The 21810-nt window shown below is 39.3% G+C and overlaps 1 protein-coding gene across 2 annotated transcripts in view; it reads right to left on the reverse strand.

Annotated features, from left to right (window-relative positions):
• Positions 1-606: 606 nt before the first annotated feature.
• The window catches only part of sbf2 (SET binding factor 2), a 128508-nt gene continuing 107304 nt past the window's right edge, over positions 607-21810 (reverse strand). The window contains exons 28-42 of one of the 2 annotated variants that reach the window (XM_084405507.1): positions 20779-20916; positions 18990-19073; positions 15875-15949; positions 13909-14084; positions 13005-13181; positions 12445-12546; positions 8746-8931; positions 7399-7525; positions 6966-7093; positions 5308-5532; positions 4216-4323; positions 3254-3444; positions 3080-3167; positions 2860-2991; positions 607-1803 (exon numbers count right to left, since the gene is read on the reverse strand). In XM_084405507.1, the coding sequence (XP_084261633.1) occupies positions 1705-1803; positions 2860-2991; positions 3080-3167; positions 3254-3444; positions 4216-4323; positions 5308-5532; positions 6966-7093; positions 7399-7525; positions 8746-8931; positions 12445-12546; positions 13005-13181; positions 13909-14084; positions 15875-15949; positions 18990-19073; positions 20779-20916 (2036 nt within the window). In that variant the 3' untranslated portion in view covers positions 607-1704. The remainder of the gene's footprint in view (positions 1804-2859; positions 2992-3079; positions 3168-3253; positions 3445-4215; positions 4324-5307; positions 5533-6965; positions 7094-7398; positions 7526-8745; positions 8932-12444; positions 12547-13004; positions 13182-13908; positions 14085-15874; positions 15950-18989; positions 19074-20778; positions 20917-21810) is intronic. The other variant, XM_084405508.1, reaches the window with a different exon arrangement.

The following is a 21810-nucleotide window of genomic DNA, read 5'->3' on the forward strand; positions in this document are numbered from 1 at the left end:
GAGAATTGAGGGGTTTTGCCCATTGTGTGTGTTTTTTGATTTGTGTGTATAATAATATTCTGAGAATATGAGGCATGCTTTCAGAAAATGCGTGTAAACAATCGAGAAAAACTGTAACATTAACAATGGTCATGACTCATGTCAGGAGATACTGAAAAAAAGTTGCCAACTACCTCAAAGCAAAGTTTCTATGCTTGCCAGATATTTATGTAATTGTTCTAAATGTGTATCAAAATCTTAATGTTAAATTAATCTGACACAATTTAAAACCTAAGGATTTTCCTTGTTTCACAACACTTTCTAATTTGGTTTGGAGGCATTTCAGGATGCAGGAGTAAGTGAAATCGTGATTTTGCATTTACATCTGGGCTTATTATGTGACCGTACTTTTACTATTCATGGATAAATCAAGATATATTTATACATCATGATATATCAAGATAAATTCTTTATATATCAAGATATATAAAGAATATCCAGTTCCATCTGGTTGAAGATCGCTCTGGCCTGGAGTGTGTGTTAATGTAGTGTGTGTTCATGATATATATATATATATATAGAGAGAGAGAGAGAGAGAGAGAGAGAGAGTCATGCAGTCGCAAAAAGTAACTCGAGTTCTTTAGATTTATTTCAAATAACAGCAAAACCCCAAATAAAACGTAACCAAAACAGTAAACAAACCAAAAACATTAGTGGCACCACAAAGTATTGTACATACAGTAACGTCGGGTTCAGTAACAGACATCACGTCTGATCATTTTTCATTTTCCTTCTCAACTTTACAGATACACCATCAAACAGATAAAACCTTAGTGCCTTAAAAAGCCATCAACATCACATATATCCTCACGGAAAATAGAGAAATATAGTGTTCATCCCTTCATTTAAAACGTATTGATAACCGTCTCGGAAGTGCTTCGCTTGGTCCGTAAACTATCCGTAATTAAGTATAAATGTAAGTGTTTCTTTCAAGTTAGATTAAAAGGTTAGAAAAACATTTTTAATAGCATATCAGCAGAATATAAAAAGCTTGAATTGTAATATAAACACACACATCAAACTCTCCATTCAACAAAGACACACAGGTGACACTTTTAATGTTTAAAAAATAACTTACAGAACAACAACTCTGTTACGCAAAGACTATAACATTCATACTGAAAAAAAGTTTTCGCAAATATATATATATAAAAAATACTTTGCACAAAGTTGCTCGCTCCAAGCTTAGATATGTAGTCAAAACATAATGCCTTTTGCCTAGTTGTTCTAGCCATTAAAAATCTGTTTTGTACGGAGTGCATATCATTAAGTGCAAATCATTTGCCTTTAACACATTGTGCATATTTCTAAATATAGGTGTCAGATTTTGGTGGTCGTTTTGCATTTGATCAGCAGCAACGGTATTTTTGTTTTGCAGAACACCTCTTGTCACTATCATATTGACCCCCGAGTTTAAGATTAGTGCTATTGCTTTGTCTCAGTCAGTTACATGTAGCAGTTTGTTCAGCGAATGTCAGAGTAGTGCATGGCATCATTTTCCCCCGATCCCCTGATCATAAGCTCAGGATCAAGGGACACATTAAATGCAATGTTTTTGTGCTCTCGCTTGTTTGTCAGGAGTTTTTGGGTTTCCAACAGGCACTGAAGGCTTTACTACGGTCCTATAATTGCACAGTGAGTCTCCCTGCAGTGAGAGGTGGTTCTTCACGCATCTGAGATGCAGCTCTGGATCTTATCAATCCACAGCTGGGCGCTCGGAGCATCCGCTGCACAGAAGTTGTACACCCGTTTAGTGGTCTTCAGCTGCAGGGACAAAGACAGAGATTTGAAGTGATTTTATGTACTTTTTCAGCAAGGAGAGGACACATTTAATTGATCAAAAAAAGTGACATTAACTTTTTTGATCTTTTATGGCCCGCAGAATATGTTGTTTTAAGAATATATGAACATACAATATATCAAAAGAAAGTACAGAGTAAGACATTTTGAACAAAATCACTTTTTTGTCAAAGACTACATCCGGATCGGACTCAATGATCAAAACACAGATGGAGTAGATCGAGTCCATCCACACCCTCAAAGCTCTTCATGGGTTCATCATTTCATTCGGGCAGTTTTGATTTATATGCTGTTGAATGTTTGATGTGCATCAGCAATGCTTTTATCGCTCGTTTCTGCTTCTTCTTGCTTTTGGATCCAGAGATTCAGTATTATTTCAGAAAATGCACCTCCAGCCGTATAACAGTGAAAACATAGATGGCTGGAAAAACTTGGCAATGGCAAGGAAAGAGTTAATAATTACTTTTATAATGTTACAAAAGATTTCTATTTCAAATAAATGCTGTTCTTTTGCACTTTCTATTAATCAAAGAATCTGGAAAAAAAAAGGATCACGGTTTACACAAGAAACATTAAGCAGCAAAACTGTTTTCAACACTGATAATAAGAAATGTTTGAGGTGCTTGATTTCTGAAGAGTCATGTGACAAGTTAAGTAACAATATTTCACACTATTACTGTTTTTACTGTATCAAATAAATGTAGCAGGGGTGAGAATAAGAGACTTCTTTCAAAAACGTACAAAATCTTACCAACCCTAAACTTTTGACCGGTAGTATACAGTAAATAATTAATAGTAATTGGCAGTTCTCGTCCTGGATGCTGATTGGTTGTAGTAACAGCTAACCAGGTCAACCTTATTTCACATAGCGAGAACTAGCTCTTCTAGCTAGCATAAAGATGGCACCTACAAAATTCCCTTCATTTTACATTTTTTTAAATATATTTTCAGGCACAATGTTAGTACAGTCACAGTTAAAGGAGCCTCACGCGCTGTATTATCACCGGGTGGAACACTTACATCAAAGAAAGCCTTTTCACTGATGTGTTTGGGGGCTCCTATGGTTGGTGTGGCGATCAGGACAGACTCCACTTCAGCCAGGTCAATATATCCACGACAGCTTGTGTCCTCATCCGTCTCATAATACCTCAGCTATATAGAGAGAGTCGTTTAAAATACAGAAGTAATAGAACGAGGTACGGTAAAGTGCAAAATACCACAAGTGTAATCAACCACTCACCTGATGTTTTGTTATGTCCAGAACAAACCACCTAGCTTTCCACGCCTTAAGTAATGCCCCTCGCTTGTACAGAATTCCCTCAAATGACCTGTATAAACAAAGAATTGATAGCTTGTTTGCTTTGTCCATGAAGTTAGTTGAAGCGGTATCGACGGTGTTGTCTGTCATTGTTACCTATTGTCTTCATTCTTCGGGGTAAACTGATTGTAGAGTGTGGCTGCTCTGCGATTAACACCGTTGACTGCAGTGGGGCTGCTGTCCTCTCCGAGGCCGCTGTCAGGGAGGTGTAACATGGAGCGGCGCTGATAGGCCTGCAGGTTGGAAGTGGGGACCAGGCCAGAGATGGACACTGACTCTTTCCGCAGCTGTGAGATTAGATGCACGACAGGTGAGATCAGGAGATGCGAAGACAGACACTTTGCTACTTGTTCACTGCTTTTTATAGGGGACATATCATGAAAATCTGACTTTTTCTGTGTTTAAGTGCTATGATTGGGTCCCCGGTGCAGCTACCAACCCAGAAACACGAAAAAGTGAAACCCAGTAACTTTGTTTTGGTAAGCCTTTCTCTGCAAGCAAGTAAAAAAATAAGACGATTTATTTCTGGTTATTTCTGAGATTTTGGATGAGTGAGATTATTCGTGTGTTTTGTTATTGCCGAGGTATCCGAAGCTCGTGTAAAAGGATCGGCCGTCTTCTGAACGGAGGCAGGGAGCAGCAGCTCATTTGCATTTAAAGGGACACACACAAAAACGGTGTGTTTTTGCTCAGTCCCAAAAAGGGGCAAATTTGACAAGCTGTAATAAATGATCTGGGAGGTATTTTGAGCTGAAATTTCACAGACACATTCTGGGGACACCATAGATTTATACTGCATCTTGTGAAAAGGGGCATAATGTGTCATCTTTAAAGCCTGTTTCACACTGCATTAAAGCTCCAGCGTCAATGCAGAAATGTTAATATGGCCGTGTAATACATGTTGCTTTTGTGTGTGATGTGAAACAGGGCTAATACTGTGTACACGCACATTTACAATATACTATATGGAAAACTAAACAGGTAAGATGACAGCCAATTGAGGCTACATTTGTGAAGGAAAGAGGAACAAAAAATAGGTGAAAAGTGGCAGTACTCACATTGCCCTCCATTTTGAGGTCGTCCTGGATGCTGTCGAGCAGCTTCTCCAGCGTGGTGTGCCAGGGCTCAGACTGCTGTCCCAGCTCTCCCTCCAGCCTCTCAATGTCCTGCAACCATACAAGTACATTTTAAAGCTCCCTTACAGGTTCCTTTGATCAAGCCCTATTCAGATGGGATTAGTTTAACATGGATGAGGTGGGGTAAAGTCATTATTACCAGAGCTTTTCAGCGATTTCAGTCCTGTCCGAATGTGAATCACAGTCATCTTTACGGACAATGTCAGTAAAGATTACAGCGACTTTTACCTTTGTAAAAAGGTCTGGAAAATTACCTCAGGTAATGCTTATCCCATGCAAATAGAACAGCTGTAAATATGTCCGTAAATATTCGGTCATTTCCTGTTTAAAAGTAGTTTTCCACGTTTTTTTAAGTATGGAGGCACTTGAAAAAGCATTCAGTTGCATTCTAGGCATTCAACTTGAGTGTTTTCCACATACCATTCAGATCAAAAAGAAGATCGAACACACCTGTTAGAGGCATAAAACTTCTTTTAGCTTTAGGTAAGTGCCTATTATCAGCAGAATCCAATCTGAATTAAATTAATTGAATTAATAAATCGTTCGACCAGACCTAACTGCATATATATATAGTTATGTGTCTGCACAAATGATATCAGGAAGCAATGTAATATAAAACTAACCCCGTCCGAATGGGGTTTAAGAAATCTTTGGTTCCTGCTAATGTCTGACACTTAAGCTTTTGTCCTCACAAGCAAAAGCAGACGCTACATTTTGCTGGTTGCTTGCTTCCGATTTCTTTGGATTGTGTCAGGGAGCATCGAAAGCTCTGGACTAAATCCTGATCTTCACAGATATCAAACATGGATGAGACCCTTATTGTGGTTTGAAAAGTTCAGAATTGCTGATAAATCCACAAGGAAAGCCATAAAAAGCATGGCATAAAAATACAAAGTATGTGTTTTTAGTTGTCCATTTTCAGCTGTCCATCCATTCACTCTTCTGATTGGCTGTGATTTTGAGATTTTGGCCTTGATAAAGAGAAACTAAAAATGGACAAAGACATGGACTCACAGCCAATAGTTTGGTGATGGCATCAGGCTGTGCGCGGCTGACACTGCTGTAACAGGGCCAGACGATCCTTCTCTTGGTGGTGGCGATGGTGTCTGAGTCTACCGAGCTCTGTGAGCGCACTGCGATCATACACCAGTCATAAGAGGGGCCTGTGGACAGCGTCTCCCCTGTGTAGAACTCCCATGTTGTCAGATTGGGAATCGAAATCAATGGTTTCAACACCGGCTAAGAAGAAAAGGACAGAAACCATTGTTTATTGGATATTTCAGTTTTGACATTATATAAAGATGCTTGTAAGTGATGTCAGTTGCTGTGTGCCAGAATTAGTCACCCTCCCTCTTTCCAAAACCTTTACATGCACTCATTTTCATCAATCATAAAGAATCGAATCCGATATCAGATTCTGAAATTTCAGTGTGTATGAACACTAAGGCCTGGTTTCACAGACAGGGCTTAGATTAAGCCTGGATAAGGTTTTAGTTCAATTAGGACATTTAAGTAGCTTTTATAAACGCGCCTTAGAAAAAGAACATTACTGGTGCGTATCTCGAGACAAAACAATGGCATCGACATATTTTAAGATATGGCAGGGCAAGTGTCTTTCACGTAAAACAGCTTAAACATGCGTTTTAGTCTGGGACTAGACTCAAGCTTTGTCTGTGAAACCGAGGGTAAACTTTGCAATCCGATTTAGATTTGTTTCGCCAGTCGCCACGTGCCAAAAGCCAAATGCGATAAATAGAGACACTACAAGCATAATTGCCATTTTTGCCTTGATGACATGTTTGAAAAGAAAGCTGACATATGTCAGAAGAGCTTTTTAAGCAAATATTTAGTGAATATTCAGTGTCCTTCACTGATATTGACATAAGGTATAAATAAATGTTCATCACAGTATTGTGCATGTGCACAAGGTATGTTTGAATCGTTTGATCTGATTTTTATTCCGATTGACCTCAATCTGATCGACTGAAGTGTTTACATGAAGGCTTTTCAGTCCAACTGAGCCATCAATCCGATTATAAATAGGTAATTTGCTGTTGACATTCAGGACATTTCAGGACTGCGAATTCAATTATATATATTAGGTAATGGGGCGTCATTCCAAAGCAAAAGAAGTCTAACTTAGAAGCATGATACTTGTTCTTTCTCAACCTTAAAGAAATCTTGTTTAAGTTTCAAGATTAGAATGTGCAGCCCCATTTACAGTGTTTGGTTGCAAAAAGGGAATGGGAAAGAAAGAAGAAACAGACCACAGGGTCCTTTGCTCTCACTAAACTTCCTCAAATATGTTTTTATTTGGGCTATGGGTGACTATGGATGAACTGATTCACCCATTTTGAAACAATGTCAGGGATGACTGCCGGTAAGAAGATCCCTATGTGAAAAACAAACTTTACTCAGCCTGGATTTGAGCATTCTAACTATTTTTTTTACAGACTGTGACCACCTGATTCAGATGTAACAAGACTGCTTTATAAGGTCAAAGATGTTGTTTTGCAATTGTGGGGAACTGTTATTCACTGTGAATGTGATCTGGCAATAGACGACAACATATTTGGGACTGGTCACCAACATAACCTCTAAGCAGAGTGCTCTAGGGTAACAGCCAGTAGAGCCGTCTGGTGCTTCGACACACACCCAGATAGACTCTTTACCTCTGCCTCTGATGGGCTGTACAGGTAGTTGAAGAAGACAGGGCTCTTGCGGTGCATTCTGTTGATACACTCCCAGATACAGATTCCTCTCTTGGACTGCTTTTCTCCTTTGTCCTCAAACAATGTGCCTTTATTGAGGAGACACAAAGGAACACTTGTTAATCACACATTACCCAGAGTAATGCGATCAGGTGTGAAACAAAATATTAGAAGTCAAGTCTGATAAGATTAGCAGCACTTAAAAGAAGTGCTTCCAAAGGTCATCAAGGCTGTTACAGGTAGGTAAAACTTTTCTGAGCAAGATTGCACATGTCTGTTGTAATACTATAATGTCATTCAAATCCATGTTTATTTCAAGAACACATCTGAAAAACATTTGCACAATAATGTAATTATGACAATCATAACCTAAAAAAAAAGTTGTGCTACACACCGTGCTCCAGGCGCTCGTAGTCCGAGTCCAGAAGGAAGTTTTTGAAGCGACTGGAGATGTAGTGGTATGCCAGAAACTTCAGATAGTATTGATTAAATTCAAACTCAAGGGGGTACTGGTTATGAACCTGGAATAAGAAAGTTAACGTGTCATATTGGAGGAGCTTTTTGGCCTCATTTCACGGCCACAGTGATTCAACAAATATGAGTAGGACACCACTGAGACTGCGGTTCAAGAAAATTATTAGGAAACGCCCAGGAAATGATTAGTTGAAGAGATTTTAAAAAGTACCAAAATAACAGCAACAGGAGGGACATAATGTGATAATGTGCTGCCAGCAGGATCTAGACAGAAGAGCTTGTGAATTTCTCACACTCCGGGCCACCTGGACTTCCTGGCAAAAACAACAGCTGCCTCTAAGATGAGACACTTCTATTTTCAGATGCATTCACTATATTTCAGTGGTTTGTGACATTGGAGGACCTCTGCAGGGTCACTGAAGTGCTCTACGCCTTGATTTCATCACACATGCCTAAAAACAATGCATGTCTGTAAAACCATGGGAGTGGTGCGCATGTCTCCAGAGGGAGAAAAACTTTTCCTGCCCTTTACTTATTCTAATGTAGCACAGACTTAACAGAATCCCCAAAATTGCTGTTTTCCACCGTTTGTGCTAAATGTGCGGATGTTGGGAGGTGATGGCGAAACACTCAAGGAAGCACAATGCTGGCTGCAGGTTGAAACGCCATCTGTGTACGATCATTTCAAAGGGGGTGGGGGGGGGGGGGGTAGAAAGATGGGCCGAACAAGCGCCTTTGTCTAAATTACTTGCCCACCATGGGGATTGCAAAAGGAAAGCTAGAGCATGCATTCTGACAGCTGAGTGCATCTCATCCTCCTCCTCCTGGCTGGACGCTGCAAGAATGCTGTGAGCTCATGGACGAAGCATGGTGAGAACAAGAAAGGGGTGTGTGTGTGTGTGTGAGAGAGAGATTGGGAGTTATGAAGTGATTCTGGGCAGTGTGTGAAAAAGAGAGATTTTTTAGCTGAAACTTACTCAATATGAACATAGACGGTCCCATTTAGTGCAACCTGGGGTTAAGGTGTCTTGCTCAAGTACACAATGGTCATTGGGTTCATCACTACATCTGTTGTTTGAACCTACAGCCTTCGGGTTCTTTAACCACTACGATTCCACTACCCCCAGATGATGGACGACATCAGAAGATCGCATGTCCAAGGATCATCAAGATCTCATCAGCCATTATTTCCTTGAGCAAGACACATAACCCCGGGCAGCTTTGGATAAAGGTGTCTGCTACATGACTGCTTATAAGGCCAACTTGCCTGATGGACACAGTCAAGAAACTGGAGGAAGATGGGAGTAAAGCCGCTGCCCTGGCTGCTGGGGGTCAGGGTGCCACGTTGGCTGAATTTGTGGCCAAAAGACAGCCACTCTTTCTCCAAAAGCACCTGAAAGCCCTCTAGGGTCCTGTAGAATGGATCACTGAGCACCTGCGTGAGGGAAACCACCTACAGAAACATTGGGAGAGGAAGAGAGGAAAATAACCATGAATTGCAAACGGTCCAATGCTTGCTACGTGCCCAATGCAAGTAAATATTGGCCCTATTGGACCTGACCCTTGCTGACCCAATGAAAGTATCAGAGACTGTCGCAACTTGCACATCCCGACAGCTTTTACCTGAAAACAAAATTTACCATCAGTGCCAGAACTCCATGTGGCAGCCTAATTACATGTGCAATATTCTGAACACTAAGGGCCAGATTTATTAAACAGGGAAAATAAGTTGGGAGTGGAAAGTTCTGCGCGTGATGTTCTGACGACGCACAAACTAAAGAACACAGATGCAGCCGGATCATTTTCACAATGACAAACGCAATCTACCAAGACCAGCGCAAATTAGCGTCTGGTTTAAGACATGCTTTTTTGGGGCTGTAAAACCAGCAAATTGACTAATGCAAACCTTAGTAAATCGTGCTGCGTGATTCATTTAAATACCCATAAATGTAGCATCTGAAAGGGAAACTCCTACAAAAGCATATGCAATAAGGTCAGCCGCAAAAATAACTGTGTCCATGCCTTATCAGGGCTAATTTGTTTACTGTGTGTCTTTAGTAAATCCTGACGGTAGTTTTTTAACGGCAAAAGAGGGTTTGCGCTGACACAAGCTGTTAGTAAATCTGTCTTCACATTTTTGTGACAGGTGCTGTTTCCCAGAGATTGGCTAATCTTGAGTGACACAATGGCCTGCACTGTTTGTCACAAGAATTTCAAGTCGGCATGAAATCAAAATTTACCCTATTTACTTAGTGCACATTACAAGTTGAGTGGTGAACAATTAATCCAAAAGTTAATCCACAGAAAAATAAATAAATAAATTGCCATTGTAATCTTTAGCCAAAATCTGAACATTTGTTTCCCCTCTGGAATGCCGTTCCTTTGTCAGTTTGACGGCTTGGGATTAGCGTCGAGGTCTGCTGAAATCAAGCCCTGCCACCTATTCAGTATTTCAGAGATACGTCACAATACTGAAGTAAAGACACCTGGTATACGCAGAGGTTTTTTTTTATATATAATCAAAAATGCAAAATGTGAATACCAATTTTAAAAAAAGTCTGCCAGATGCATAATCAAATTTACATTTCTGTTGCAGTTTCTATAAAGATGATTATGTTAAGCATTATCAGAGCAATATCGCAAAGCAATAAGCAATATCACAAAACAACCTAGACTAAAAGCATGGCCACATGACAAATGCATGATTTTGTTCTCCAGCAGAGCCAGACATATGGAGCCTATTTATATGAATAGAGCAGAGAGAATGGCAGAATGGTCAGGGAAAGTGAACAGTAATGGTCTTGTTCAGACACGTGCCTGATTCTGGCGCTGACCACAGCTCAATTTTACAACCCCAGTTGACAGCCAGAGAACACGATTCTGTTTCTGATGACCGTTAACTGAAGTGGACATGGAAAATATGAGCTGTGACTAGACAAGTGTGCCTCTACTGCAACAAAATAAATCCTTAAACATCCCAGTTTCAATTGAAAATGTGATAATGATAAAAGAAATGATCATTTCGCAGAGGGGTCTTGTACCACCCTGAAGACTTTTCTTTTGCATAACAATCTGCTGATTACACACTATCACTTAAGGCCCGGGTATACTTCATTTTCCACGTTCTGCTCTGTCTCGCGAGCCTTTCAAAGTATACTCCTTTGGCCATGAGCGCAGAAAGGCGCATTCGGCGCGTGCACAATATCTAGTGGTCACTCGCACATGCGCTTTTGTGTGCACCATCTGCGTGGACACAAAATTCAGGGTATATGCACTATTTTTAAAGTCAAATTTAAGGCTTTTTAAGACCTTTTTAAGACCTGAAGAAATCAAAATGAATACCGTACATTAGGGGTGCGCAATATTGACAAAAATATGTCTAGATATATTCAAAGTTTTGTTGATAATAATTAGATGATATTTTACTGATTGTGTTTTTGCACTGGTACCCTGGCTGGTTTAGGCCTGTTGTTGACAGCAGACCCACAAAGATATTCATATTTTTTATATTCTATGCAGTGGTCAGTTCACAGTAGAGACCGAAATTAACATTTTTTATTAAGGGGCAATATTTGCCACCTTAAATTGATTTCCAGGGGCATTTTCACCTATATATGGACATTGTTTCTAAACGTATTTAGAGGTATGCATCACCTTTTATGTCAAATTCTAACATTCAAATTAAATTATATTAGAATAGCACAGTACCAATGTCAAAATAAATCATTAAATTAAAAGTACAGAGGTGACACAGAACAGAAGCGGCATCAAAACTGGCATTAGCCTACTATATTTACACTTCATTTACAATTGCACAAATAAAGCTATTCAATATTTAAATATGAAATGATTTATAATTTTAACTTTTTAATTAAAGGATACTTTAAATATGAAACTAAAACCACCAGTAGGTGGCGGCAAGTCACTGTCTTAATAAGCGAGTTGTTGGAGTCATTTATTCAACCGATTTGTTCAAACGGCTGATTCATTCAGAAAAACAAGTGATTGTTCATTGAATCGTTAAAATGATTCGTTCAAAACGCGGATTTCAGTAAAAAATTTTAAATAAATCATCGCTGTCTGTTGGACCACGGCTTCATTATGAAATTCTCGTCAGCGATATAAAGTGAAAATTTACAATATTGTGTCCAAAAAGTAACTCACAATGTTAGCTTTATTGTTAATTTAACTGTTGTATAAAATAAATAGACCATTTGCACTTGTGCAAAGGAAAACGGCACTCTTGCTCATGTGATATTCTAATATATCAACATAATATGATATAAATATAAGACAGAAACTCATTTGGGGACATCTATAACTGCACTGACACATCACGCAGTGAAAGCAAGCATGAGAGACAAACGCGATGTCAGCTCGCACTCGCAGTGCCTCGTACATAGTTGAAACAATGATTACAATATCACCATAGTTCACAGACAATATCGCACACTCCTAAGCAATGAACTTACAATTGAACTGACATTTACTCGTTTTCTTCTCTCCTCTCGCGTGCAGGAGACAGACGTAGGCTAACATGCTGCCGTAAGTGACGCGAATTGTCACGTGAACAAGCAAATCCACCAAGATAGAATTAAAAAAATAATACGTAGGCCTACGCTAATTAGATAGTTTTAATTTCGAAAGCATTTAGATAAGTCTAAGTCAAAGTGTCATCTAAAATTGAAGACCTTTCATAAGTAAAAATAAGACTTTTTTTTTTTAAGTTAATTTTTACGACTTTTTATGGCCTTAAATAAAAAAAAAAATCTAATTTAAGACCTTTTAAGACTTTTTAAGGATCCGCGGGGACCCTGAAATTAGGCTGCATGTGGACAGTGTGCGTGGACGTCTGAAGAATACTTTGGGCTTTAGCCTTGCCACACCCCCTTTTTATAACTCCGGGCCCCCCCTAGTTTTGGACCCACTGCTTGGACCCATAGAACACGTGTGAGATGATACTCACCTGAGTGGTGATGTCCCAGCCATCCTCAAGACTAACTAGTACAGATGATCCACTGTCCAGTAACTCCACCGCAACCAGAGCCAGCTGCAGCAGCTTGTGTAGCTGTTGAACACACATACAGAGTACAAAACAACACATTCTAAGTTCCTGTACTTTTATTGTAATGTGATTGTGCACTGCTGACTAAGAGCTCTCGGAGTGTCTTGGCAAGGATCTTTACAGATAATATTGTTTTAGTGTCTGAGACGCAGTGGAGCGTAAGGCCAAAGGGGTTTGTGAGTGCATGGCTTTTAGTGTGGTAAGCAACTTTGTTTTGCTTTAATTGTGTCATGCAATTTTCCCATCTTTGTGTTGTATAGTTTCCCAGGGGTGTCTAGTTTTGAGGAAGGAATTACCAACAGGGTCAAAGTCACACAGGTCATCGTGTCTCTGGTTTTCTCACATTGCTATTAGTGGATTTGCCAGATATAGGCCAGTCACAATAAGGTGAAGGTGCAGGGGTAGTTTAAATACAGAGCTGGGTTCGACACAAATAATGTGTGTTAAGAGGTCATGCTAACCTGCAGCATCCATTCGCTCTCCTCCAGAGCCTTAAGGAATGATTCCTCCATGTCTGAGGACATGGAACTGGGTGCACATGCCCTCAGAAGCTTCTTGAAGGAGCTCTTCACCTGTCTGGTGTCTGCAAACTCAACCGGCACCAGTTCACAGTTCAGTGCTGAGTCCAGTTTTAAGCCCTGCCATGAAAAAGCATTTGGATTTGAATTTTTAACTTTGTTTTGTTTAACTTCTGGAAAAATCATAGCATAAAAACAAACATTTGGATCTTTGGATCTTAGAAGCTTTGCTTATTTACAGACCAAAGTCACAAATTTGTGTATCAAAAAAGCTATTATATTCTATCCAAGACCATAAATTTGAGCAGACCAAATATTTTTTTACTAATATGGATGAAATTAAATTTCCACTTCAAAGGCATCAACAAAAATTCAAAACAGACAGTTTATGTGCTTAGCAAGACCAGCCAAATAACTTAGAGTTTACTTAACTGTTAACCTCTCTGCTAATTTTTTCCAAATATTAATCTTCATTTTTACATTGAAGGGTAAAGGAACACATCATTGATAAGCTAAAAAGCAGCACAAAGTTCCTTCAGGCATCCAAATGTGATGTAATTTCAGCCAAAACAGACAAATTGTGTCGATAAATCAGGGCTTTTATAAACGGCTATTTAGAAGTCCTTATCTAGTCTTTAATTTATTATGCACTGGGCAGAACACTTTCAAAGTATTGCAGGGTGATATGACCTAGTACACTTCAACACAGAAGTGAAAAAGCATTTAAGAAATGAATGCTTCTTTTAGCCTACTTTCTTGTAAAATTACAACGGTTCATCACACAAGGTCAGCATCAAATCCTTAGCTTCTTCTCTCTAAGCACTGATAGTAAGTGTAACACCTTTACCCTCAAGTGAGGCTTTTCACCAAAGATGTAGAGAGCGGCTTGATGCTTGAGGAGTTGGGTCTGGAGGGTCTCAATGCCTGTAGGGGGCGCCAGATCCTTGCTAGCCAACCGCGCGCCCACGTCGACAGCGGGGTGCTGCATGAATCTGCTGCTAGACCGCAAACTAGCCCACACACCTTTCAGAGAGAAGGGGTACAACAGATGTATGAACACAGGTTAGGCAGGAGTACAAAAAAAACGTAATAAAAACAAACAAGCGTAACTAATAACGACTGAGAGTACTATATTTTTATTGGTAGCTTAAAACCATAATCAAATTAGGCTAAATCTTAAATAAACATGTAAGGGGCAGGAGATATGTAGAAGTTGAAGTGTATATATATATATATATATATATATATATATATATATATATATATATATATAGGCACCCCAATACATACACACACTGGTCAAAAGTTTGGAATAATTATGATTGTTTTTTTCAAAAATGTCTCTAATAAAGTCTCTAATAAGCTGTTTTTTTGCTCAATTATTATCAATTATTACTAGAGATTAATATGATTAATTATTAATAATCGTTCTTGATATTATCAATGTTGAAAACGGTGTGTGTGTTTGTGTGTGAGAGATACACTAATGTATTCCTTTGGAAGCACTTCATCACATACAGACCCTTTCCAAACAAAAAATTTGAATATCATGGAAAAGTTGATTTATTTCCATAATTCCATTCAAAACATTAAACTTCCATGGATTATAGATTCCGGGCCCACAACTTAAACGATTTCAAGTATTTAGTTGTGTTTTTTGTACATAATTTGGGCTTCCAGCTCATAAAACCCACGAAAACAGGATTTCAAAAAATTTGAATATTACATGAAATCACACAGTAATTACACAGCATGGTCATTGAACCAGGTTTTGGTTCTTTTGGCAGTGTGGGCAGGTGCAAATCCTGCTGGAAAATGAAGGAAGCATGAAGTGCTCTGAAAATGTCCTGGTAGACGGCTGCGCTGACTCTGGATTTAATAAAGCACAGTGGACCAAAGTCCTCTTTTCTGATGAGAGCAAATTTTGCATCTCATTTGGAAACCAAGGTCCCAGAGTCTGGAGGAAGAATGGAGAGGCACACAATCCAAGATGCTTGAAGTCCAGTGTGAAGTTTCCACAGTCTGTGTTGGTTTGGGGAGCCATGTCATCGGCTGGTGTTGGTCCACTGTGCTGTCCACTCAACGCAGCCGTCTACCAGGACATTTTCAGAGCGCTTCATGCTTCCTTCAGCAGACAAGCTTTATGGAGATGCTGACTTCATTTTCCAGCAGGATTTGCACCTGCCCACACTGCCAAAAGAACCAAAACCTGGTTCAATGGCCATGGTATCACTGTGTAATTACTGTGTGATTTCATGTAATATTCAAATTTTTTGAAATCCTGTTTGTTTTTGTGGGTTTTATGAGCTGGAAGCCCAAATTATGTACAAAAAACACAACTAAATACTTGAAATCGTTTAAGCTGTGGGCCCTGAATCTATAAGCAATGGAAGTTTAACGTTTTGAATGGAATTATGGAAATAAATAAACTTTTCCATGATATATTCAAATTTTTTGGAAAGGGTCTGTACTTTACTGACTTCTCTCCAAAAATTTGTCCTGGAAAGTTCAGTTGAGAATGATTGAGTCATGAATGTTAACTGGCTTAGTAAACAGGCTCAATGCGGCTGCATTTTAGTGATGATGACTCAAGTGACCTGTCATCAGCTAAAGCACTAAGATACCAGAGAACCTCAATACAACTGCTTCTGTAGTTCTGTAAACCAGAAAAGTCATTGGTAGCCTCACCTCAATGTGGTATCAATTTCAGACACTATGGATGATGGATGTATGGATAAGAGGTAGAGAGCACATGCATAGTAAGTTAAGTATGGATTAGGTTAGTAAGAATGAGTAAAACAGAGAAACTATACCTTGATTGTGAATTCTTCCCTTAGCTGAAGCTTTTTGGTTTGAGTGAGTGAATAGTTTATCCCTGTACCCGAGTACTGGTAGATTAAGGGTGCAGGAGTTGGTGGTGGCACAGGGGAACAGGAAATAAAAACAGAAGACAAAATTCACACACATGCAACCATCACCCTTCTCTGAAGACAGACAGGACAGTCATTAGCACCTCAGCTCGTGAGACAAGACAGGAGAGAGAAATGCTGGTTTGAGATTTGAGGTCGACCAATTTATGGAACTGCTCTGCTAATGCCGGGGGGGACACACTACATGATTTTCAGAGTTGTTGGATCGATGTTCTTCTCACACTACATGACAGTCTGGAGTACCAATAAGTTGCTGTTGTGTACACATTACGCAACATTTCAATAGGAAGAATCGCCGACAACTCCGTCTGGTCTACAAACTACGTTTCACAACCAAACACACACGAGAAGTGATATTGACCGACATTGGCGCTTCTCTCAAATCGTGTCTTTGATAATACACACTACGCGATTATCACTCACGTGAACGCTCACCAATTTGCCTCCAATTTTGGGCATTTGTTGGTGATTTCTACAAAACGGTCGGCAAATGAAAATCATGTAGTGTGTACCCAGCATAACTCTGACACGAATCATTTATGGCAGGCAATCGCTGATTTATGAATCGCTTTTATTGGTTACAGTACTCATCTTTTTTATGTATATTAATTGGGATTATTGGGACTTCTGGTTTCACTATAGACTGCACACAGGGTTTCATAAAAGCTATGTGAAATTGGAAAATTGGAAATCTGCTTTTTGCCCCCATAAAAATGATCTTTTTGGCAAAATACTATATTGGTCAACCTCAATCTAAGATCACCTGAAGAATCATGTGAAGTATGCAAAGATGGGGCATCAATGAAGACAATAAGATGGCTGAAGGTTTACATGAATGACAGGAATTATATCAATGAGATGAATATATGAAGAATAGAAGAAAAAAAAGGAAAATGCGAGTGGTGCTTGGCCATACAAAACAAAGACGAGTCATTTCACTCGGCTGCCATCTTTGAAACACCTCTATGCATGCAAGTAAACTGATCACCAAGCTTACGATTAAATTTCATATTTGAAATCACCATGAAATCTGAAAACAACTGTCTCATAAATTTTGTTTCTAAATGCTCGAATCATGACAAAAAACTGCATTTTTCAGGCTGGACCAGCTAATGCACATGCGTCCTAAACGAGCCTCTCAGAACACTGACTGTTTCTATAGGAAGCGGAGGTTTTAACAGCAGCTGTAGTGATGCGAAGACTTTCCCAATCAGCGATTGGCTCTTTTCTTTAGGAGATAGGACTTATTTCTCCATATTGCGTATTGCACTTTCTCCCATTCATAGTAATATGAGTGCACTGTCTTTCTGCATATGAAGTCTTTGATACAAAACTAGCGTTTAGAATGCTAAGGGTGTTGTGGGTGACCAGTAGGGCTGTCACTTTTGTGAAAAAATCCTGTTCGATTTTTGAGACAAGTGTTCATTGAATCGATTGTAAAATCGATTTTCCATGTCTAAAGACGTTTCCATTTTAAACACCAAATATAGGCAAATCCACGATACCAAATCCATCAATTTTCGAACGTAAAGTGACAGCCCTAGTGGCCAGGGCATTGCTATGTGGTTCATTGGTTATTCTTGGAGGTTATTTACTGGCAAAAGTCAAAAGAACCCACCCTCCAGTTTCTAAAGGGAATGTCTCCCCATGAAGTCACAGGATTTGAGATATCGATCATGTGGCACTAGCCAGATGAGACCAGAATCAGACCAGTTGTTGCTTTCACTATTAACAATAAAAAATATATATTTTACCAAAAATGAGGAAGTGAAAAATCAGTTCCACATTTCTGTGAAAAACACATGATGGGAAATGTCTTAGCTTGCACCTGCTTGAATATATTTGGCTGTGGTGAGACAGAGACCCATCTGATTTCAGTGCATAACAGGAAAAAAATGAGTCTTCAAGAGCAGCTGCTATCTATAACCCAGATTTTGAGAAATATTACAAGAAACATCATGGAGTTAACATTGAGCCATCAGCTGAGACTTGCATCTTATACACAGTCTCTGTTAAAATCGTGAGCTCTTTTCCAAGAACTCAACTCATCATGACCTGACCTGAAATGATTTATGCTAAGACTTGAAGTTCAAAATAAGACATAACTGAATATTCTGTCCTCATTTACCCATACACATGTTGTTCCAAAATCTTGTGGTTTTCTTTCTTATAAGACTTTTAAATGGGTTTGGAAAGAAATGAGTGTGAATAAATGACAGAATTTTCATTTTTGAATGTCCCTTAACATAAAATTCTCTCTCTCTCTCTCTCTCTCTCTCTCTCTCTCTCTCTCTCTCTCACACTCACACTCACACTCACACTCACACTCACACTCACACTCACACTCACACTCACACTCACACACTCACACTCACACACACACACACACACACACACACACACACACACACACACACACACACACACACACACACACACACACACACACACACATTATTTGGTAATGGGAGAAGATGTGAATATCTGTACAGGTGTTTCTAACCACCACTCTAAATTGGATCTATGTAATACCCTTCCCATGATGTACAACAAAATACAAGACATGATCACAGCAAAGACCTTCCACTTTTATGCTTGTAATATCATTTTCATTTTCTGTGCAGATATTGACCTTACTGGGAAGGTTAATACTTCTGAACAATCATTCACAATGGGCGTTCTGAATGTGGCTAAGTGTCTGCATGTCTTGCTTTTTGGATTTTATGAAATTCTCTGTACTTTGGAGGATTGTGGCAAGTTACAAATATCTGCAAGTTCAGCAGAACCATCACCGCAAAAAATTAAAGAGCGGGCCAAAGTCAAAGCAGCATGATTGTGTGTATGTGTGGGAAGACTTGTGGTCTGTGACAGAACACAGATAATGAGATATCAAGACAGAAGACAGTCAACTAAAGATATCAGATGAAGGATAGGGAATTTGCTTCACGCTAAATATCCCCTTGGAGTCGACGGAAATGAAGAATAGAGGCCAACTCACCTCCTCTGGTGAAGCTATTGGTGAAGGAAATGTCCAAATGGACTGGGGCCATCTTTGATATTCTTGTTGCCCTTCTTTCGCTTGCTAAACAGATAAAGATAGACAGTCACATACCATGCATCACGTACAAACATGAGCATCAAGACATCACAGCCCTTTCCAAACCCTAGTGAGGTACTAACTGTCAAATACCAACATAGATAGCATCCTAACATTCAGTAATGGATTGAAACATTGAGCTGAAATGCTCTTCATGGGTCTGTTAAGTCACTCAATTATCACACCGTCATTCACAATTTTTATCTAACCAACATAGCAATATATAAAACATTTGAATGTTAGGTAAAGCAACGATGCAAGGCATTCTAAGATTTCCGCATTTGTTTGCTTGACTTGCTGTTGGAAAAGCATTTATGTTTTGAACAAGCCTATGATGCCTAAATGCTTTGTAGGTAGGTTTGGGAAAAGAACACATCCCAGCGGTCACTGGATGTCACTGTAACGTCAAAAAGACGCTGAACTCCAATGTTGGGTGGATGTAAAATTTTGAATGAACATGAAAATCGGGTTGACAATCAAAATCGAATGATGGCTTGATGTCAGCCCTCCAAAATTGGAGAGAAGTTGAATTGTGGTTACTCAATACCAAAACTTATAACCAACAAAATATCAAAGTGCAATGATGTTATAATTGACTTTGACCAAATGTTGGTTTTTGATGTTGATATAATGTTGGCTGAGACATTTAGAAGCTGTTGGATTTTGGTGGCAATGAACTATCAATGTTGAACGATGTTATAATTTCGTGTTGTGTGTATTACATTATGACATTTAGCAGATTGTTTCACGTCAATATGATGTTGGCCTGAGATGTTTGGAAGACATTGAATTTAAAAACAAAAAACTTAAGACAAAACATCAGTATGCTAAGACAAATTGACATTGGTTACTGTAGTGGAATTAGTTACTGGTAGATAACTGGTTGTTGTAGTTAGTAAACATGTCAACTGAACTTTGAAACTCTCTTTTTCAGGCCATAACAGACGTGGATTAGTACGGATTCGTCTAGCTTACGGATGCTGATGTGACTTGGTGACTTTTGCCTTACTGCTGCTCATGTTGCGACAAAACAATGGCACTGACATATTTTAAGATATGTCAGTGCAAGTTACTTCCAGTTAAAACAGTTAAAACATGCATTTTAGTCTGGGACTAGCTTAAGCCATGTCTTTGAAACAGGAGATAAGTGTTTTGAAGACACAACACTGCTCAGTCAGATTCGGGTCCAGTCTCGTCGCAACCAATTCCACTACACTTCTGAATCTCATTCTGAGTATCAAGACTGAAGGTCTGTTTTGAATTGAGAGGACTTAAAGCTGCCATGCAGCACTATCATCAGAACTAAGATGAGCCGTTTACTGGTGAGAGAAGGCTGCCTTTTACCCAGCAGGTGGGGATAAATGAAAAATGAATGGTGGCGACAGAGCATAGCTGACGGGGCAGGATCTGTGTGGTCTGAGCCATCTGCAATACGGCTGTGGAGAGCAGTGAGTGCAAGGAGAGAGATGGATGGGAGGTGACCTCGTCATGTCCTGCTCTCCTTATATAACCACACAATTGTGCTCCAGTTCCTTTGGAGATCAGCCCAAAACATAAATAACATTTTGTGCAACCAAGAGGAAACCAGGAGGAGATAAGAGCCTTGAAGAACACATAAAGGGCCAAAAACAAGTCTACACAAGATGAATCAGGCGTTAAGTGGAGGATGCACCTGATATCTTTGCAGTACCTGGGGACAAGCCGATGAGGGAACGGTTGGTGAGCGTGTTGCTGCCGTGGGGTTTGAAGTAAATGGGGATGGAGCTGAGGATGGCCTGCAGGTATTTCTCCTGTTCCAGACTGCTGGAGGTCTCTGAGGAAGCCGGCGCTGGTAACAGCAAGAGAGCATTATAAGAACAGTTGTTTCTGTCTTGACTTATTATTTTTCTCACATAGCCAGACCTTTGAATAAATCAGTGGTTCTCAACCAGGGGGCCAGAGAAAATATCCATAACTTACAATTATTTCATTATATTAAAAAATAAATAAAAACAAACCAAAAATCAAAATGTAAACAGAAATCATATTTTCTTTTCCCCCTATTATTTGTTTTGAAGAACATACAGAAATCACAAAACAAACCGTATTTTCTTTAATCTAACCAACAATCCCAGTTTCTGTTAATAACATTTTGAAAACAAGCATCATTGGCAGAATTACAGCAGAAATATCTTATGGGACCAATATGAAGACATTTGAATATCGCATTGGATAATGGGGGTCAAAAAGGGTCACTGGTCTAAATAGCCAAAGGTCTGGTCCACATTGCAGCTTATTCTGGCCAAGAACCACCTACGACAGGAAGACTGAATCAGACATTGAAAAAGTGACCCACCACAGTTTGTTTTCTTTATGTTCTGTTTGGGGTGGGTTTTCTAAAAAATAATAGACAGCCATGAAAATATTTAACTAATGCTGTGGTAGTTTGTGTGAAAAACATGGCTACCTTTGTCAAATCCAGTGATTATTTCATCCTCAAAAGTGCTTGTTGTATCAATTTGGTACCTTGTAAACAAAAACCCTGTGTTCTCATAGTCACCAAAGTTGCATAAAGTCATCAAATCAAGATTAGTGCTTGCCAGAACAATGAATCACTTTCCAGTGTTGTGTGCAGCATGCGTTAGACAGTCAGTGAACAGGCATGTCGTCTAGGGCTGAGAATAACCTTATAATTAAAATCATAAACTAGTTTTAGTCAGAGCAAATATTTACACCCCTTTCA

This window comes from Rutilus rutilus, assembly GCF_951802725.1.
Source record: "Rutilus rutilus genome assembly, chromosome: 3".
Taxonomy (NCBI): Eukaryota; Metazoa; Chordata; class Actinopteri; order Cypriniformes; family Leuciscidae; genus Rutilus; species Rutilus rutilus.